The sequence below is a fragment of the Camarhynchus parvulus genome, chromosome 8, assembly GCF_901933205.1.
Source record: "Camarhynchus parvulus chromosome 8, STF_HiC, whole genome shotgun sequence".
Taxonomy (NCBI): domain Eukaryota; kingdom Metazoa; phylum Chordata; class Aves; order Passeriformes; family Thraupidae; genus Camarhynchus; species Camarhynchus parvulus.
The window spans coordinates 7,208,248-7,229,891 of NC_044578.1; the positions used below are offsets into that span (position 1 = coordinate 7,208,248).

A 21,644-nucleotide genomic window follows, 5' to 3' on the forward strand; every position below is an offset into this window, starting at 1 on the left:
TCAATTTCATCTGGCTGAAAACATCCCACTGTGGTCCTCGAATCTCAAAAGAAATTTTTTCCCCCAACAAATTCAGACAGTTGTGTTCTACACAAATTGATAGCCAAATAAAGGACCACAGTGGTCCTTTATTTGGCTATCAATTTGTTTAGAATACAACTGTCTGAATCTGCTTCTGTCCTTCATCTGTCCTTCCTCTGCTTCTAAATGCACACTTCTAGATTTTCCCTTAATTTCTGATGGCAGTTTTCAGCAGTATTCTCCAGATAAAAATGATCCACGTGGTATTTTACAAATATGCAAATACCACTCTCATCTGACTTACAGACTGCACAAAAGCTTAGTGAAAAGTGTTGGAGAAATATTGAGGCTCTTAAATGTCTCTATTCAAATCAGTGCTTAAAATTATCTTCAATTTGGGGTGGAAATGCAATAAGACTAGAGCAGAATACTTTTGAAATCCCACTTGAGGTGATTATGTAAGTTATGGCATATCTACTATCCAGTGTAAAGCCCATGGAGATGTTTTCATTCCAGGGGGGGCCTTTTTTGAATTATTATTTCCCCTGCCCTGGTAGGCCAGCAATAGCAAACACCACCTTGCACTTGCAGCGTAAATGTCAGTAAAATAACTTGTTTAAAAAAAAAATCCAAACATTGATTTTCTTGTTTGCATTTTCATTTTCTTTGACAGACACCAAGCGAATGAGTGCAAACTCTTAGCCTGAGGGCTACAGAGCAGTGGCAGGGAGGACCAAGCAAGGCAGGTGGCATTTGCTTGGTCCCTGTGTGGTGCCAGGCTGGCAGGGAGCACTGGAGGGGAGCAGTGTGAGCACCAGCTCTGCCTCCAGTGACTTCCCACAGGAGAAGCTGCAGGGGAAGGGATTCACCTCAGTCTCAGACCAAAAGTGTCACCATCATATTTTCTGAAAAATCCCTTTGCCAGGATTTCTTCTCCTGGGAAGCTGAGAAGCCTCAGAGAAAAATGAAAACAATAATTCTCTCATTGCTTCTCCTGTGTTTTGCTGCTTTGGGATGTGGTTTGGACGTTGTTTACCAACTGGTCATTGTTTGATTGGTTTCATGTGAATTGTTTTGACTTAATGACCAATCATGATCAGGCTGTGTCGGGACTCTGGAAGGAGTCACAAGTTTTCATTATTATCTTTTAGCCTTCTCTCTGTATCCTTTCTCTATTCTTTAGTATAGTTTTAGTAGAATAGAATAGAATAGAATAGAATAGAATAGAATAGAATAGAATAGAATAGAATAGAATATAGCCTTCTAAGAATGTGGAGTCAGATTCATCTTTCCTCCCCAGGATGGGGGACCCCAAAAATACCCCAGCATGCTACCACAGCAGCCTGTGCCTGCCTACCCAGCCCTGAAGTGAGAGTCTGGGCTTGGCTGGTGCCATCCAAACCATCAAACAATGACACAGGGGGGACTCCAGCAGTGTCCTGGGCTCTGCTCCCATCCCCAGAAAATGGCCATTCCCACATTCACCCAAAAGGCTCTATGCTGGTCGTGGATCTGCAAAGTGCCGTATACACATGTACAGCACTTGCTTCTTCAATTGCCAGCCAGCAGATTTTCCAAGTGCCTCATTCCCTGTGCCAGGCCAAGCTTTCTGATGCCCAAGAGACAGAGAGCAAAAGTTTCCTCCTGTCCTAGCAGAGGTTGGTGCTGCTCTTGGTGTTCCTGCAACAAGGAATTAGATTTGCATCTGGACAACAAAGGCCAGAAGTAACCAGACCATGAAGGGGAGATTTTGACTCATGATTCAGAGTTTACAGAAATGGCTGTGCCTGCCAGATCACTCCTCTTTAAAGCAGCTGGAATGGGTCTTAAGGTTCTTTATTCTTAGTACTATTTTGCTGTCAGGAAACAGCCATGAAAGCCAATAGCAAAGCATGTGTCTGATCTCATCTCCTTTCAGAGCTGATTCTCAGATAGGATGAAGGCTTTTTGCTGCTTTTGGTTACTAGATAAGCTCACATGCTGAGAGCTCTAGGTGGATCTGAAGGATCAAATCCTGTTTATAATTCATCTGTGCTCAAGGTGAGGCTATGTGATAGAATTTCCATTTTTATAAGTTTGCTTTCTTTAAATAAAAAAAAAGAAAGAAAAGAAGAAATAGAAATACACCAAAGAGATTTGTTCAAAGAGCCCCACCTTAGGAAATGGCAGAATGAAGTTGGTTTTGGTCTCTTTTCTGAGCTCTGCCAGGATGGTGTTAATAACCTTCTTTTAATGTAGATTTTGAGCATGCAGTACATGCAGAGAGGGGAGTGTACTGTGTTTAACATGTCTGTAAATGACAGATCTTACAAAGCACAAAAGTCAGACTTATGTGTGCTGACAGTGGCTAAAATTCTCTTCTTTCTTTGCGTCAGTTATATTTTGAGTTCAGGGGGTTTGAACAGAATTTCGGATGTTGGTTGAAGATGCTCATTGCAGAGGGCTGGACCAGATGACTTTTAAAGGTCCCTTCCAACCCAAACTAGCCTGTGATCCTATGAGTCCATATTTGCAGAAGTGCTTTATTAATTTTGTCATGCAAATGGCAACGTCGATCATTGTACGAAAAGTGCCATTTGAAGGGGACCTCTGGTTGGACCAAGAGAAGGAGCAGTTTGTGAGGGGTTGCCAATGTTTCCTCACTTATTCTGGGGTACCCCAGACCCCAAAACATTGTGGGATTTCCATTTATGCCTGGAGAAACCCCCTGTGGCCTATAAGGAGCAAGAGGTGGTGCAGCTTCATGTCTTACCATGAGGAGCAGAAGATGCTCATGAAAAATCCTGCACTGGTGCCAGATCTTAGCACCTTGTGGAAGATCCTGTCACCACCCAAGTGATTTTCCTGTACAACAAAAGTCTGGGGAAAGTTGCCAGTGCCTGTTACATTGAGCAATGTAATTTATGCACTTTTTTTTTTCTCACTGCAAACATTTTTGTGTAACGCGAGATGCCGATCTGTCTGAAAGCCATTGATGGCTTCTGTGCCACTCTCATGGGAAGAGTGAGGCAGTGTTTTAAGTGATATAGTCATATAATATCTTTGTTTAAAAACACAAAAATCTAACTGCCTTAACACTCCAGCACACGATTCCGCAGGACATGCAAAGCACGGCGCGCTGCAGCACTTAGTCTGTGAAGGATTCCCTTGTCACTGTCAAAATTGTTTTAGAAGTCTAAATTAATGCATAGCACTGCATTTATTAAAATGTGAAATAATCATAAATTTTTCATTCTTTGTACACTTAAGCTAATTTTCACATAAATGAAGCACTTGGCAGTTGAAATTCCACATATGGTTGACAGTGATGTTTGATGTCAGAACAATGCCCTGAGCTCCATGCAAATTAAACATATTTTAATTATTCGGGATATCCATTCTTCTTTTACAGTGTGTCTAAGCAGAATATTAAAAGGAATTTTAAGTGTAATGTATTGTCAGCAGCTGACTCCATCTGCCAGGGTGAATCCTCTTGCCTCTTCTGCTGCTGAAAGGGAAGTGACCCAAAGTGAAAATCAGAAAAAGCACAAGAGAAAGTAAAACTTTTCTTCAGCTTCAGACACTGTCTGGCTTAAGGGGAACAGTCTGAGGCTCCCCCTCCAGCAGTGACCTCTGTGGCCACAGGACAGAGCACAGGAGGGAGCTGAGCCAGAGGCACATGCTGCTTTTGGAATGGGAACTCTGGAATGGGAACTCTGGAATGGGAACTCGAGCTCTCACTGTTGCTTCCCAGGCACCAGGTTTCAGTTCCCTGTGACAAAACCACTGGGTTTCCATGACAGTGGTGATGTCATTGCTTGGGCAACGCCATGGTTGGCAGTCATTGCAATCCCGACCACGCTCCTGGCATGCTGGGCAAGGGGATGGGGTGTTCTGGAGCTGTGCATTTTTCTCACTGTTTTACAAAGATATTTAAGAGCTAAAGATCTGGGCATCCCTGAGTTTCAGTTTCTCCTTAGCACTGTCTGATTGTGTGATCAACATCTTCATGCCAAATGTTTTTACAGCTATCTAAAGGCAGATAACTGGATCCCAAATTTCGTGGGTGTGTGTAGGTGTCTTTAGTTTCCCTCAAGAGAATGAAAGGCATTCAGTCATCCTAAAAATGCCTCTTTCCATGTCAGCTTAAAAATGTTTAAACGAGAAGAGAAGAGAAGAGAAGAGAAGAGAAGAGAAGAGAAGAGAAGAGAAGAGAAGAGAAGAGAAGAGAAGAGAAGAGAAGAGAAGAGAAGAGAAGAGAAGAGAAGAGAAGAGAAGAGAAGAGAAGAGAAGAGAAGAGAAGAGAAGAGAAGAGAAGAGAAATCCAGCCTGGTATCTCTAGGGCACAATTTGAAGGGTACCCCAACCCTTCTCTCCCCTTGAAACTGGGGGGTCTTGGCCTGAGTTCCCAGTTAAATATCAGATTTCTAAGTAACAGAAATTTATATTTTTGTCGCTTTTAGCAGACAAAAGTAAACAAAAGCCTACTAGGCTCCAGTTTAGGCAAATGAAAAGTTTTTCTTAACTTTGGCTAAGTGCTACCACACAACCTGGAGTGGAGAGACTTTCTGAAAAATGGGATCATGAATACCCCAGGGTCTTGTGCAGAAGATTTAAGTAAACTCTCTGCAGTGATCTGAACTCCTAAGTCAGTACAAGCAATAGTTCATTCTTTATCACATCTGTTGTCATAGGATTGGTTATGAACACTGACTATTGTTTAGGAGCATTGCTTTGCTAGGCTGCTTAGAATTTATTTGCACTTTTGGTAGCCCTTGTGATTATTTTTAGACATAAGTACATTGGTCTTAAGAAGCTGAAAGCAATTAAACATGTAGTAAGTGAGGAATTATGGTCTTTGATTATAAATTCTTCTAAAAAAGGAAAAAAACTTAGTTTGAAAGAGAAAAAAAAGTCAACCCCCAGTGGAAATTAGAAGGGATGTTCCAAAATGCCAAGGATGTTTTGCTGAATTTCAGCAGAAGCCATTGATTCTGTCCTGTATTTATTTAATAAAGTAGATGACTTGAAAAATTCATCAGGCTTCTCCTTTCCTTTGGAGTACTTTCCCTTTTGCATAAAAGAAAGACCCTTTTGCTAACTATAACCTGTGTAAAATGTTACCATTGTGTTCAGACTGTGCTTTTTTTTTCTGAAGGTGGGAGGATCCCGTGGTCATGATTACAGGCATTTGACTCAGTTCTTGTTCTTGAAACAAAGACAAAGCTTTGAATCTCACTTGTTCTTTCTGGGTGGTTGGGTTTTTGGTTTTTTTTTTTAATCATCTGTCCTCTGGGTAAATTTAAATCTCTGACCCCCTCTAGCTGCTGTATCGAACAGCTCCTTGACTCCTTGCCTTCCTCCCCTCCACTGCAGAGATGAAGGGTGAAGTTCTGAGAAAGTTGGGGCAGGAAAGCTAAGGAAGATTTTTGGCCCAGAGGAAGAGGAGATGAGGCTGAAGGCATGGAGCCAGTAAACCTCAATGGCTCAAGACTCAAAAAGTAGCTAATAAACTTCTAGATTATATGGGAGGGACATTTCATGCAGTTTTTCAATCAACTTATTTTGGGTTTTGAAATGGGGATGTGAGCACTCCAGCAAGTTCTGGCTCCCTAGCCTTGTTCCCAGGGGTTTCATGTGGAGGATCAGCTATTAAAAATGTACAGAGGCACTGTTAAAGATGAGAAGTAAAAAAATTCTGACGCTTTAAAAGTTGGGTTTTTTTTCCCCTCTTAACTTTTCCTGTTTCAGCTTGAGGAATGAAAGCTGCAGTGCACTTATTAGCTTCCCAGTTAATGAGATCTTGAAACAGGAGTGTTTTGCTTTGCTTTCCCCTGGCTCATCACACCGCCTTCTCTTTGGAGAGTGGCCACAGAGTGGAGATGAGGAAAGAAGAGTGCAAGACTCATTTATGTGCTTGTTGGTTGTTGTGAGCAGATAGATCCTGAGCTGGCTTTTTTTCAACTCAGGCCTTCCCCTGTGTGTGTTCCAAGTTTTGCTTTTTTGGCACCTTCAGATGTGGTGGGTAGTGTGCTGCTCACAGGCAAAATGCGCTTGCAAACTTTGGTCAGGCACCTCAAAATGCAGATATAAACCTCCCAGAGATTGTCTCTGCTCCCTTTTTTGTTCTAAGAACCTCTGCCACCTTCTCTATTCGTGTTCCTACAAAAAGGCAGAGCTAGGAAATAATGTGGACCATCAGATCAGGTTCCAGCAAGAAGTTTGCAGTTAAATAATGTTGACAAGTAGCACATAAAGGACATGAGAGCTACAGCTAAAGGAGAATACTTATTTCTTGTTTCTCCCTGTGGGGTTTGCAATAGGTGATGAGACTGGACTAGAAGGCTTGGGAAAAACAGGCCTCTGTTTTAGGAGGAAGGCGAGAGTTGAAGGCATTCAGACAGAGAAACTGGTCTTGCTTAAACTGTCAGAAAATAGAAATAGTTCAGAATACCTGAGCATTGCAGAAAGCTGCAGAAATACTGAGTAGCCCTCTCTTCTCAGTAGGGTATTTCCTATATTCTTATTTATAAAGTGAGCCATTCCTCAAGCAGCCATCAGCTCCTTAGAATTAGATGTGGATTAGGTTGGTTTGTGTGTGTGTGCGTGCATGTGTATTCTTCTTTTTCAAGCTGCTGAGCATGAATCTGCTTTCTGACACAAGTTGATCCAGCGTAGTGTGAGAAAACAGAGACAACTTCATAAAAGAGATGGCAGAAAGGCAACCAAAGAATTGTGAATTTGTCTAAGTTTTAAGAGAAGTTAAAGACATGGTTTGGCTACAGTGCACATAAATGTAGAACTCTGAAGGAGAGGGAGGTGAGCTGTTTTATTTGTAGATAAAAGGGCAAAGTGAAGCCAAACAGAACATCTGCACAGAGCAGCAGGACCCATGGAAATAGAACTCCTCCATCCATCTCCTCTGATAAAAACCCAGCTGAACCTGGCACTTGCTCAGGTGATGAGACAGAGCCCCTTGGGCTGTTCCCCCAGGGCTGGTGCTCCCACCACGCTCCTCGTCATTCAATCCAAAGCAGATGTTCCAGCAAATGAACAGCCCTTTTGCTGTGCCTAAAGGTTAATAAGGTTAGTGCTGGGAAGCAATGAGGGCTGAGCAAATTGGTTCTGCACTGACTTGTGAAGGTTTAACAAGCTGCTCAGTGGGGACAGGTTGGGCTTTATTGAGGAGATTGCACCAGTCTAATGAATTGGTGCTCACAGTAGATATTGGTGGGGATGTGGCATCTAAAGATGGATGGGATTGCATCCCTAGGCTTTCCTGGCTTGAGTTGTGCTCCTCCTCTTGCTGCTGCTGATGCTGCACGTAACTAATCATTCCATTAAAGTTCAAGAACAGTGTCCTGAAATTAAAGAAAGGCCTGTAAATGTGGCAGGATAACTCAAAGTCCCCCTTAGCTCCTCACTTACAGTAACAACTACTCAAGTGGTTTGGAGAAGGCTGAGGGATAGATTTCAAGTGTTGAGGGGGGAATTCCTCTTTTTCTGCTGCTTTTCTTGCATCTAGGAGGGGTGAGAAGGAATAAGAGGGAGATCAGGATATGTAGGCATAGCACACACAGGTTTTCATAGCATATTCTCATCAGCTGAAATGTGACCTCCTGTACTGACTGGTTGAAAAGCTGTGTGAAAAAGAACCTTTAACTGTTCCCTTGTGAACACTTCCACAGGAAGGGAGGGATTTTTTTCTTACCTAGGAGAAAAAAGAAAACGGAATAGAAAAGAAAAAAGGAAGCAGCATGAGCCAAAAGGACCATTTATCATCTTTAAAAATACATTTCCATTTTTACACAAAACTTAGCAAAGCACTTTTGTTGCCTTAATAGGAAAACAAGCAAGATCCTGGATGTTGCATTCTTGGAGTAGGCAGTGGCAGCAACGGGGACTGCTGCAGTGACAGTTACCCTCCAAAAACAGGCAAAAGGCCTTCAAAAAAGGCACGAGGCATGTCTTTTGGTTTTGTCAAACCCACCACTGATTGGCTAAAATGAGTGGAATTCCTCCCTTGGTGGGCTTCTGACTGCTGCTCAATAGGATTAAATTAGAACTGGGATTCTTCTAAGAAAAGGTCTGGAATCAATTGCAGTATTGATGCTATTCCAGAAAAGGGAGAGCCAGCATGAATTCAATAAGCCTCAAATAATGCCCAGTGCCTTTCATTGCTAAATGGTTTCTGAAAAAAAAAGGGATTTTTTTTCCTTGTCTAGGTCTTTAATTAATCTTTCTTCTTGTAGTCTTCTGTCATGTCCAGAGCAGTTAAATGTATTGCATGACTGACTCATCCTGTCCTGTTACCTGGATTAAGACTTTGGCATATGCAAACAATGTTTGCAAATATGGGGGCTGGAGGACTGAGCCAGGTAAAGCAATTCAACTGTCTAAAAATGCTTGTGAGTGCATTGCTAAGCTTTCAAAGGCTCTAACATGGCTGAGTTAATTAGTAGGAATTAGACCCCTTGAAAAATCTCCCTTGATCCCTTGTCTGTACCCATAGGTCCGTGAGAAGTAATAAATGTTTCAAGATCTGGACCAAAAGGTCTGTGGAAGTTGAAAGAAAATACCCATTGACTTCTGTGTCTTGGACCAGACTTAGGTAACTGGAGGAGGAGGAGCTGGGAAGCACGTGAGTGTTGGAAGGGATGTGCTGCTCATCCATCATCTGGGTTAATGAATATTGAACCAGAATATAGGGCAAAACCAGAACCTGAATCCAGCACATGGAAGTGAAAACTTTAATGTTTGGTGTACAGGGTTAGGATGAGTTGGCTGAGAGAGGGGATTAAATGGGCTGAGAGCATTCCAGGACCTTGCTGTTTCCCCACTGTATTAATACCGAAATTCCTTGCACCACTCTGGTTTTCTTACCATCACTAATGTTGATGTAGGACAATTTACAGTGCCTTTCAGGATGGCAATTAAAGAAGCCAACAACCACACAGTCAATTAGTGGGGAAACAACAATCAATAGAACATACAATGAGCCCTAACTAGCAGGAAGACAATTAAGACACTGGAGATAAAACAGTGACCAGTGACAAGTGCTAAATCTCTTGCCAGGCGTGTAGGTGAGAGGAATACACTTGTTCCCTAGGGATAGCTAGGTTCTTCCCTCAGCCTTGCTACTGACACACCCATTGCCTTTGCCATATCTATTAGGTCTTTAATGATTGGTGCCATAGCACAAGTCTTCAGCTCCTTCAGGAACCGAAGTAGCAGTGTGAATTTGAGCCTTCACGTTTCTGCGAGCTCCATTTTGGTGTTTGCAGGTGCTGCCTGGTCAGCCACAACCTCCTGGTGCCAGGGGCTGTTCTCACCTGCCCTCAGGGCCATTCAGAACCATGGAGGTGAACTTCAAAAACCACAGAGCTGATTTTTCAGGGTGTGAAGCTCTTTGGACTCTTTGCTTTGGCCCAGTTTATCAGCACCAGTTCACTGTGAGTTCTATTGTGGAACTTTTAAGGGAGGCCATTGCTCCCAATTCCATTGGGTTTGCAAGGAGCAAGAGAAATGCCTTTGGGCCTCCATGGCCATGGAGAGAGGTGCTGCCTGTTGAATCTGACAGTGATTCAACAGGGAGCTCAGGAGGGTTTGCTGAGACAGGAATCATACAGCAAATTGCATGAGTGTTGCCAAGACAGAAAGATTTAATGTGCTGTGTGTCTGCCAAAGGCATGCCAGACCCAGCGGGGTGGTGATGCTCTGAGGGCTGATCTTTTAACAGCAGTATCCATGTCTGCCTGACTGATCTGCTGTGGTCTTGAAGAGCAATAGATGGGTTTAATGTGCAACAGCAGCAGAGCTGTGTTTCCTTTCTCTTTGGTGCATTAGTAGTGTCATTCATAAGTGTTCCTGAGTTACCCTGCCATGCTGTACGAGTGAAAAGTGCACAAGTTCATGAATAAGTTATAACCTGAACCCTATTAATAGACCCACTGATGATATGTTATGGCAATCCTCTGGCTTCTCCCCCACCCTCCAGCTTAACTCTTACTCTGCCTGTCAGGAGCTGGGCTGTGGAAATCCTTCCCAGCAGCACTGAGAGCTGACTGCCCTTCTGTGGGTGTTGGTGAGCTGCAGACCCTGCATGAGACTGCTCTGCCCTCCTTCCAAGGAGAGAATCCCTAGATGTTGTCAGAGCCACTGGTGTCCATCCAGAGTCGCTGAAGGTGGGATTTTCCAGGGCAGAATGTGCATGTTTCATTCCTGTTGCTGCTGAGAGGCAGCTGGTGCCAGGTTTGCTCCCTCTCAGCCAGGGTGGCACTGGTGTTTGCCAAGGTTGGTGTTTAAAGCCATTGGGATTAATGGGAGGTGCCAGGGGGGGTTGCTGGAGCATGGCTGAGACAACTTCATTCAAGAGACAGCAGAATGTGTCACTGCCACAAACCCATTAATCTTCTGGCTTCAAAATATTTGTTATTAAGGACGAGATAGGTTGGGAAAATGCTACCTGGGCTCACAGAAGGGCATTCCTTGAGATTACAGGGGGCTTTCATTCTGTGATGCCAGTGACATGTACAAGCTGTTCTTTGCTGCTGACTTGAGCTCCTGAGCTGAGCAAGTCTCTACAGACCATAACAAACACCTCCCCACTCCTACTCCAGCAAAGCCCTTCTGCATTCCCTCTGCAGGCACAGGCTTTACTCCTCCATCCCTGCTTCCTCTGCACCCCTTATTTCCTCCATTCTATCTCCAAGAGCAAACTCTTGACATGAGCCAAGAATAAGGCTTTTTAAATTATTGCAAACTCAATCTTCATATTTACCCACATCAGGGTAATTCCATGGAGTTTAACCGTAAATTTGTAAGGTGCTACTTCATCTTTGCCAACCTCAGCCTAAATGCATGGCCAGGCCAGCAGGACTATGCTTGAGTTGGTTACAACCATGACGTAATTCAGCAAAATAAGCACATATTGGTATTGAACAGCTTTGCAAACTTTTAGAAAAAATATTTTTGAAGGCCACTCTCAGAGATGGGGACCAAAAATTTCCATATGCTACATGCACCTGTGCAACTCAGAAATCTTCAGCAGTTGAAAAATGATCCTTAATGTCATTACTGAAGAGAACACCTGCACTGAGGTGAGCCTGTGCCATGCTGGAACCTGCTGAGAAGAACAGAGAGATTTGCAAATTAGGACACCAGTGAACTGATATGTAATAAGAAATTGTTCATGGAAGAGTTTATGAAAGTGTGATGATCCCAAACTATCAAAACCTTCTAAAAAATCAGGTTAGAATGTATAAGTACTTTCTATATGTAACCTCAGACTTCCTAACTGTATGTGTTGTGTGAACAAAATTGAACTTTGTTCCCTCCTTATTAACCTAAAAAAGGATTAATTCTAATTTCATGGGAGAACAAGAGATTGTTCATTACTGATAAAGGTTGCATTAAAGCTCTAGCTAGACTTACAGAAGGGAAAGTGGGGAATTTATCCAATATTTTAACATACATGCCCCACAGATTTTCCAGCACCATGGAGAAAAGCTTTATAAAGCAGCTCAGATAGATGGAAGGCTGTGATAGGTCTTCAGCTGAAGGCATTGCTGAGATATTACAGTGATAGTCATGTTAGAAAAGATGATAGATTAGATGCAGCCCCACTGGAGGGGGCATGTGTGCACTGACTGCTGAATGCTCTGTGCACATAGAGATACAGCTCTGGAGCCATCACTTAGCAGCTCTGAAATGTCTGTACAATTTTTTATGCTGTAATTTTGTATTGTTCATAAATATTCATAGGTACTGCTGCTTTTCTTGATCTCATTTTAGTGAAGCAGCACAGTCTGTTGGTTAGGGAAGGAAGCTTGGAGGCGCTTAGAGCTCCAGACTTCTGCCCAAATGCCACTGGATTCCTGGGTGGCTGTAAACCAGGCACTTAACCTCATCATGCTCCAGTTTTCCTATCTGTAGATTAACTATCACACAAATAAGAGCCCTCCTTGCAGGGGAGTGGCAGGCATTAATTAATGCCTGCAGAATGGCTGGAGCCCCTCCATTGAAAGGTGCTCCAGAAGTGCAAATGGATTATTGTTATTATGATACTTATCCATACTGATCCATATTGAAGGGAAATGCTCTGCTTTTATTACCTATCCTGGGGCTGGATCAGCATCAGTGGGGACACACCTCTGCTTTTGGGAAGTGTTGCTCCCATTCACTGCATTTTGGGCAAGTCCCACCTTGTCAAGCCCAGTAAAGGTGGGGATCAGAGCACCAACTGGTTAAAGTGATGGGGGGAAGGGCAGGAAGAGTGAAAGTCCCATGCTTTTGAGGAAAATCGGCATTGAAGTCCTGGGGACATTATGTTAATGGCATTACTCAATTTCTGGAAGCAATGCTGATTAAATATTCATTGACTTTGATTATACTGAAATTAGGACTAAAGCGTGAACTCAAATTGAGTGGAATAATGGCAGTGTAAATAATGCATACTTTCTAAATTGAAAACACCAGCTTGTGCTCTGCTCCCCCTCTCCCCACCCCCTCGGTTTGTCATTGTGCCATTTGTTTAGGAGACGATTAGACTGATGTGTGCATATCCAGCTATCATTTTTACCAGCTGGGAAAAAATGTGAAATTAAAGGTTTTCTACATTGTTTGCTTTTCCCTACTCTTGGAAAACAGAAGTAAATACAGCGCAACAAAGACTAAGCTTGTTTCAGGAGAAGGGGTTAGAGGCTGCTGCTCAGCCTTAGTCCTCTGCATCTCTCCTAAAGGATGAGAAACGCTGATGGCAATCGGGCCCTTGGAGAAAGAAGCCAGGAAGAAATCACTGTGGGAGATGCAGAACACACGGGGAACAGGGTTGGTCTGGCTGTAGAGGTGACAGATGGTGCCTTGGATCAGTGCTCTGGTCCACTGGAGACTCCATGTGTGACCTAGGGGACAACATCTGTCTTGTCCTAGGTGTGTTCTGGAGCCCAAATCATGACTGCTCATGGAGAGCAGGCTCTGAGGGGGCTTTGGGCAGGGATGGCAGGCAGTGAGAAGTCTCCTCCCTGCACATCCCACCAAGCTGCTGCCCTTTTCTCTGGCTGAAGCTGGGTCTTGCAGAGGTCCCCAGTTCTGGTGCAGTGTGTGCATTGCACTGGAGAACATTCAGCACTGCCCTGCAAGGTCACCCTCAGGAACTCCTATCCCTCCTGTCCTCTCTCTAGAGAGGGGTGAGAACAAAGCCAGGCCTGATCCTCCACTCTCACTGGCTCTGAAGGATCCTTTACTCCCACCCGGAATCCCTCTGGTTCCTGAGGATCCTGTCTGACTCTGGGTCTGCAGTGCTCACCTGGGCCAAACTCCCCCATTCCAGACTTTGTTCTTTTCTCTCATTTCTGTTACTAAAAATGCATCTTTTTCAGCTTTTATCAAGGTGATGCTCCAATGGCATATTTTTAAAAACTCTTTTTAAAATCAGCAGCACATTATTTTTACTACAATACAGGATGCAGAAATTGCAGGGAGGCTCTCTTGGCAGGGTTGCCAATCAGGCTGGCGGAGCGCGGGGGGAGCAGCGAGCTGCGTGGGTTCCGTGGGCTCAGGGCTGCACACTCTGGAAACCAAACCAGTAGTTTTTCAAAGTTCACATGCTGATTGCAAAGAAAAAGCCCATTAAAGAGCAAATCGTTTAAGGCACAGCCTTCCTTCAAGCCCCAGGGAACTTGCTTTCTGTGACAGCGTGATGGAAGGGTTTCTCAGTCACACTCAGCTTTTCCCTGCGCTGCAGGGCTCATTGCTACCTGAGATTTACTCTATTGTGAAGTCCTCCGCAGAAAATAGCGGGGGCAGGAGCTCTGTCTATATCTGCCTTTGCTCCTGGCAGGCAGAGAGGTGCCTGCTCCCAGCCCATCCTGCTGCAGGAGAGCAGGCAGAGGAGCAGGGCTGCCTGGCCATGGAAGATGCTGCTGCACTGCTCACGGGGCTGCAGCATGACTGCAAACTCCACGGGCACTTGGGCCCATTCAAGAGTGATTCTGCTATCTATCCATGAGTATTTCTGCTTTCCATCCATGAGTATTTCTGATTTCTCTCTGGTGTGTATCACCTTCCCCAGCACCCAAGGCTATGAAGGTACCAAGACTGTTGCAGTTTCCAGAAACACGAATCTACCACATTCTTGATCCTTTCCCAGAGTGTCTAGTTTCCTTTTACATCTTGGAGAAGATAAGGTTTATCCTTGGTCCATGTTTCTGCCACCTTTGATTTGGATCTAGGCTCTTTCTGTGGCTTGGAATAACTCTACTGCTAAGCCACAACCTTTATGAGCTGTGTGATACATGAACATTTCTGTTCCCAAATCTCCTCCTCTTCTGGAGCAGACATGGGCTGTCACGCCTGGTTCCTGTCTGGGAGCTGCAAGGGTGGCACATCTGTATTCCAGCAACAGGGATTAGGAAGGGTGTCTCATATCTCTCTGTCCTCCAGCCACTTGGAGGGCATCACAAGGGGACAGGCAGGGACCCTTCCCTGCACTGCCACTGCACAGCCCATGATCCAGCAGCCTGCTGGATTGGCTTCAGCTGCCTGCACCTGCTGGGGGAAGGAGGAATGCTCCCCATCTTTTATGGTAAATTTATGCCTGAAGTGATTTACTTAATCCACCTGCAATACCACGAAAGCTGATGTGGGAGGGAACTGCGTGCCCTGCTAAGGCTCATGGACTCCTGCTTTTGGACTCCTATGAGGGGTGGTGGGATTTTAGAGTCACTCTAATTAGATTTTATCTTTTCCAGCCCTTTTTTCCAAGGACTCATTTTTTCCCCCTCTCCTCTGACCTCTCACTCACGTTTTCATAGCTGCAGATGAGGTAAGTAGTGATAGTTCTGCTTTGGCTTTGGCTTTTTTTAATGACCAGAATTTCCCAGTCTGAGGAGGAGACTGTGGGGCATTTTGCACTAGAGATTCTTCTGTTCTGTGAAATATCTTTTATTAAAACTGTTATTCACAAATCAAAGCAAAGTCACCACCTGATTAAAACTTGATAGGATTAATTTCTTTCCAGGCCGAATTAATTTAATGACATAAGCACAAAGATTTGTCTTTTTCCTCCTTAGGAGTTTCCTCTCATTAATTTTACTACTGCACCACAACACCATTTCATAGAAATATCCGGATTTGCAGAAAGTTAGCAAAGTGCTTTTTGGTAGGGAGAATGACGAACAAATGGGGAGGATTTTGCACAGGTGTCAAACAGAGATTTGTGTTTCCAGCTGAATGATTGTGCAGTGGCCATGGTTTTTCAGTTTTCTGCAAAGGGCAGAATTTTATCTGTGGCCTTAAGAGTGTCTTAAGCTAATTTGAATTTTTTTAATGAAATATTGAAAATGAGATCATCCCACCAGAATAGCTGGCCAGGCTCAATGTTGCCATTTAGCAATAATTATCTGACATGTCTGTTAAAGTATATTGGGGCAAATCTCCAAGAATTACTTGATCTTAGGAAAATATGATACATTTTAGACAGCTGTTGGAGGATTTTTAACTAAAAAGAGGAAAATGTGTGCTTCCACCAGAGTACAGTCTACTTGAGGAGCTCATGGCCATGCTTTGAAATGGGTTGGGTAGATGGTAGATGTCTATCCCTGAAGTCTTGGTTGTCCCTAAGTTTTCTCCTGATTCCAGTTAGCACCTTTGGGACAGGTTACATGGGGAACAGGTGAACAGTCACTGCAAAACAACCTCAATTTCATGATGTTTCCCAGTGCCATACACTCCTCTGAGGCATTTGGTTGGGCTTATGGCTGAACACAGCTTTCCTGGATGGATGTGTTGACATCAGTGTTTTCTCTCTCACAACATTACCTGTAGTGTCCTAGATCAAATCTGTGCTCTGCACCAATGTCCCAAAAGTCTAAATGCAAATTGCTGGATCACAGGATAGCTAAGCACTTGGATGATTGTTTCCCAAAAAAAGTTTAGAGTCTCTTTCTTCCCTTTTCTTTTTAAAAAATCTCTTTGCAGCCTGGCACAGCGCACACATACTTAATAATCTATGCTTGTCTCTATGTAAATAATTAATCAGAAAAGGAAAATAATATAAATCCTAGCTATCATATTGCTATTAAAATTGCAGAAGCATTAGTGCATCCAATAAGTATTGTTTCTGTAATTAGATAACCTTTCTGGGCTGTATCAGCGCTCAGAATGGGGAACATATGAACATCTGCTTGGAGGCACCGTGGAAGGAAGGAGGAAGCTTTGTTTTATTTGGAGTTGTGGATTTCCTTGCAGAGGGAAGGAGTTAGCCCAGCACAGGAGATAATTTATGTCTCTCTTATTTCCCTGAGAGCTGCCTGAGCACAGTGGTCTAATCCAAGGTCAGGATCAGCAGGATCCATGTCAGCCCTGGTCACACACTCTGGGTGTGACATTCCCCAGGCTTGTGCTTGCTCTGGAAGAGCCCTTTCCACAGCCTGGTGAGATGGGACAGGGGGATGAACAGCTCAGCTGAGCAGCTGGGGACCTGCCAAATCTCTTCCTTGTGTTTCTGGGGTTTTTTGCCTTGCTGGCAGAGCTTTCAGTGTGTGAGGAGATGGGCAGGAGAGGGAGCACACTGCCATCACTGGACTCCTGCCTGTGACTTAAACCCAAGTTCTGTTGGGCAAAGATGGGCAAATGTTCACTCTGTCCCCACCGTGCCACCTGCATCACTCCTGTCAGACCAAAGGCGCCTATTAGCAGCACCTTAACATTGGAAGGACACCAATTCAAAACCATAAAGTGTTTTTTTCTCCTAAATTATACTTTTTATTTTCTGAGATGCTGATAAAACCCCATCAAGACACAGCTGAATTTCTGTAAGAGCGGCATTCTCAGTAATACCGAATAATCAGGGTTTTGCTTGCAGTTTGAAGTCTTAGTGCTCACGGCAGACAACCAAGCTTTTGTATTTGGGTATAACTATAAAATAATTATGCAGATAATTCATCCTTTTGAAGACCCTGTGTGAGAGTTTTTTTGGTGTGTTTGCTAGGCAACTTGGGCTCTCCCTGCAGGACATACATGGGCTGTACCTGGCTTTTTCTCCTCTGGAGAGACTGTCATACTCTAGATTACATATGGGGAGAAATCTGTGGCTCTGTCACCACTCTCATCACTGCATATTCTTTTCCATATGGCAAAGCTAACATATGGTTAGTGGAAATTAGGGGATTTCTCTTGCCCAAGTCCAGAACTGGATTAGAATGGATGGTGTTGTCCAGAGCAGAGACATATGGACAGATGCTTTAGGAGCATCTTATTTAGCACTCATCAGATTTATGCAGTGCAAGAGTAAATTCTACTAACTGGGAAGTACAAAGCTTCTCCACCGATTAATTTAAACTGGATTTTTCCAAGGAGCCTGAAGAGATTAGGTATCAATCCCATTACATTTTAATGGGAACTGGACACTTTTCATCAATAGGTCCTTTTGAAAATTTATCACTTAGAGATAAATCAGTGGAATAATTGAAATTGGACCATATCTTAGTTAACAATTAGTTGAGGTTTGGGGCTTTTTTTTTTCCCAGTATCTAAATCACTTTTAAATGATTTGGAAAACCCCTCTGTGTGTGTGCTGGCACAGCCTTCATTCTCATTACACATTACTGCTGGACACAATTAAAAACCCAGATAAACTAAACCCCAGCAGGACAATGATTGCAAAATTCTGCAATGCTTTGAAGGATATTTCGAAACCAGCCAAACCCCCAGTGCTGGTGGAGAGGATGGTCCATATCTCCCCTCTTCCTTCACTGCTTTGTCAAAGTCTGGGACCCGTAGTTCTGCATGTCTTGTGTCCATGCCCAGCCCTTTGCAAGGTTTCATCCATGTGCAGATGGATTTTTGCTGTTGCAAATGAAGACTGAAAAAAAATTTTCCTTTCCTGTAGGGAAAAAAATAAAAAAGGGAAGGGGAAAAAATCTGCCTATAGTAATGTTTCCAGAGTGGCTTCATTTTCCTTTGAAACATCTGATGGATGAAGCTGGTCAATCACCAAGAAGCTAGTTAATGTTATTATACAGGATGAGGACTCCAAACCAAAAATAAATTATCCTGCAGCTGCTCCTGAGTTCTCCTGCATGTCCTATCACAAGGATGCTCCTCGTACAAATGTTTCTATGGGCACATGTGCTGTTCTGATAGCACTCATTAGCTCTCTGCTCTGCAAGCTCAGAGCTCCTGCAGTCAGGTTAATGCTGAGTTATGGAGAATTTCCTTTCCTGCAGGGGCACTGCACTAGGTAGCCTGGCCCATGGAGATGCAGATGTACATCCCTCCATCTCTGCCACATTGGGAGCAGTTACATGTGCATTTTGTAGGAATATGCGCTGGATGTGAACCATTGGAATTATTTACTCATCTGTTCATATTAGCTGATGAGCTGATTTTCAGCTCAGAAATCCATATCTGTGTGGGATTTTATTTGCTGTTGGTAAATGTTTCCTCTATATTGATGTTTAAAATAAAATTAATACTAATATTGGATGGAGGTGATAATGATTTAATTGCTCCTTGATTGAATTGTTACAAGAGGAAATGAACTGTGGTGTGTAATGTGTTGAAGTTAAAATAGAGTAGTACGAGTTAATTTTGTATTGCTATCAATTTTGTAACTGTAATGCATCTTTCCAAATTGCTCTTTTCAATGACTCTTGATTCCTAACCTGAAAATTTTCATTTGTTCCTTTCTTGATCTTGTGTCTGTTCTCTTCTTACCTTCTAAGTTCTACACTTCTCCTTATTTTCCCCAGTCGTAATTCAGAAGTGAATGGTTTTTAGATTATTAGAAGAAGATAATTATAAACTACACATTTAAAATATTCTTAAGATTTATAATTCATCTATCTCAGGAGTAAAGGGAGCTGTAAGCAAACCCTATCCTGTAAAGAAGGTGCTGCTTTGCCACACCTGTGACTCAGCAGCGCGCGTTGCCAATTTCCATTTTGCTCTGCCAATTCACTCGATGACTTAAACCTGTAGCTGGAGGCTGTGTCTGCAAAGAGGGGCAGGGAGAGGGTAAAGGGCTGGATTAGGGTGCGTGGGATGTGTTTGCAGCAGGAATACAATGCTATCTATGCTGTCATTGCAAGTGTGAGGCTGTAATTTGTTAAGAGGAACGCTCCAGGCTTGGCTGCTGAGCTGCGGAGTTGGGACCGCGCCCTGTGAGCAGAGACGTCCTTAAAACCCCTCTGCCAACGGGGAGATCTGGCCCTAATCCTGGCCCTGGAAGGTCTTCTGGTGGCAGAAAATCCCCTTGTTCAGGGCTGGTGTATTGGTGCCACCCTGGTTTAAGCAGAGAGAGCAGCACATCCTCAGGTAGGCGCAGGACTGCAGAGCTGTGGCACCGCGCGCCGGGGTCTTGCCGATGAGCAAATCTGCATTTTCCCAACTCCCATTCCCTGATAAGTCTATTAGCCTTGAACCTCTCTCTCCCTCATCCCTCCCCTCTCCTGCTGTACGGTGCAGGCAGTCCTTCCTCGTGGCACTGAGAATTATTTTCTTGTTTTAAATCTCAGTTTGAAAATGTCAAAGTTCAGGTTTTGGAGAGAGGAGTCTGGGTGCTAAAAGCAAGAATGTTCTTTTTAATTAGAGTTATGCCCTCGAGCAGTGAGAAACCATTATGTTTTTATTCTTCCCCTGTACTTGTTCCAAACCTCTTACATGATCGGATTAAAAGGTAAGTGCAAATGAGTAAGCAGCTAAAGGAGTAAAGCAGATTCATTAAAAAACCCCCAGCCACAACTGCAGGTCTCGCTAGTTTGTATTTATGAAACAACTGACACTTTAGATTATGCTGTTTCTGGAGACAAGATATTGGAAAAGACCATTTCCCTGGCAGAACGTTGTATTTTGGGGGTGTGTGTGGAGCTAAGCTCTGTTTGTAGGACATTTTAAAGCATCATCAAGTACTTGGTATGAGAGGTGACCTGATGCTTCAGCCAGGGAGGCTGAGGAAGATGCAGCTGTGCTTTTCCAGGGCTGGTACAGCTGTGTGAGCATCTGTGGATGTCCTGGGCTTCTCCCTCCCCCTTGTAGCATGACCAGAGAGAGGAATCATTTACTCCTTGTCTCCATTTACCGCTGAGCGGGCTTTAAACCTTAATGATCATAATGAATTTTGGGAATGAGGACATTACATTACTGGTGTAAGTTCCTGGAATACAAAAGAAAAATGAGGCATTTGGGAAGGGGAGCAATGGATATTGAAAAGAAGAAACAAACCAACTCCAGACCTTGAGCCTTTTTTTTTTCTTTCCTTTATTTTTTCCCTTTTTCCTTCTGGTGAGTGGGTAAAAAATGTATTTGTGTTTTGGCACATGCCTGACCTGGATGTGCCAGGAGTGTCTTGTTCCTGGGGCTCCTGAGCTGCAGCTGAGGGTGGCAGCCACCACTTGTGAGCTCCTGTCCCCAAGCCCAGCTCGTGTCACACAGTTGTGTGGTTCCTTCCTTCCCAAATTGTCTGTGCTCTGCCTGAGCACCAGGGCCTGGCTCTGGAGAAGTGTCAGTCTAGAAAACTAGCTGAGCTTTCCCCCATAACCACCTAACCCAGCTTTCCACACAGGCTCTGTGTAAGCTGTGCCCTCACAGAGGTGCCCCTATGCACAGAGCCCCTAACACATGCACTTGCAGATACATTCCTGCACAAATTATATTCATGTGTTACATGAAAAGCACATCAGCCAATGTGTGAAACCCTGACAGGCAGCAAACTTTGAGATAAGAAAGGGGGGGAAAAACAAATCTCACCTTTTCTGTCTTATGTTTTTCCTGATAAATTTTCTTGCTGGGAGTGTTATAAAGGAGGATGTTATTTAATACAAGATACAAAAATAGGAAGGTGTTATCATGTAGAGGAAGGCACTTTGTTTACCCTGTTCTGCCTTTGCCACAAGGTTGTTCTCTGTCTGGAAGAGTGTGGGGGGAAAGGCCTGATTTCAGAGGTATCTGGGGCTTTATTTTCTTTCTAAAGTGTGTATTTTAACACAGAACAGTGCAAGGCTCTGAATGGAGATGCCTTGTGGGGCTGTAACCCTCAGGCTGGGAGTGGTGCCCACTGCTAAATCATCCTGCAAATCCCCAAATAGAGGAGGAGGTGGAAGCTGCAGCTGTGTGTTTATCTCTCAGTGCACCGGGCGGTGAGGATCCAAGTCCAGGGCTGGTATCCTTGAATGGTTTAAATGCCTGGCAGAGCCTGTGCACCCAAGAGCCAGCAGGGACACAAATGCTGGGACGCCTGAGGCAGCAGGAGTGAGTGCCTGGCCCTGGCACCTGGAGACAGCTGGGACAGCTGCCTCTGGGCAGCACTGTGGGTGCAGTGTGATGGGAGCAGGGGGAATTCTTGCTGGAATTCCTGCCTGCAGAGCCAAACTGGCTGGAGGCTGCCAGCATAGCCCAGCCAGAAAGCAAAATTCTGCTTTTGGGGATTCCCTCTGACACTAAGGGGACGTGCAGGCGGTCCCTGCTGAACAGTGGCTGCATTTCCAGCGACCTTTGGGCTCCCTCTGTGCCCATGGGAGGGCGGTGGTGGCGCTGGAGGGGATGGACCCAGCCCTGGCAGCACCTCTGGCTCCCTGGCTTGGGCAGCCAACAGCTGAGATGAGGCTTCTGGGCTATGGTAGCTGCTTTTCCAGCATCCACTCAGC

At 44.2% G+C, this 21,644-nt stretch overlaps 1 protein-coding gene across 1 annotated transcript in view; it reads left to right on the forward strand.

Moving 5' to 3' along the window:
• Positions 1-10,901: 10,901 nt before the first annotated feature.
• Positions 10,902-21,644, forward strand: part of LOC115906399 (cytosolic carboxypeptidase 6-like) — a 197,538-nt gene continuing 186,795 nt past the window's right edge. The window contains exons 1-2 of the mRNA XM_030953548.1: positions 10,902-10,906; positions 19,205-19,317. Coding sequence (XP_030809408.1) covers positions 10,902-10,906; positions 19,205-19,317 — 118 coding nt within the window. The remainder of the gene's footprint in view (positions 10,907-19,204; positions 19,318-21,644) is intronic.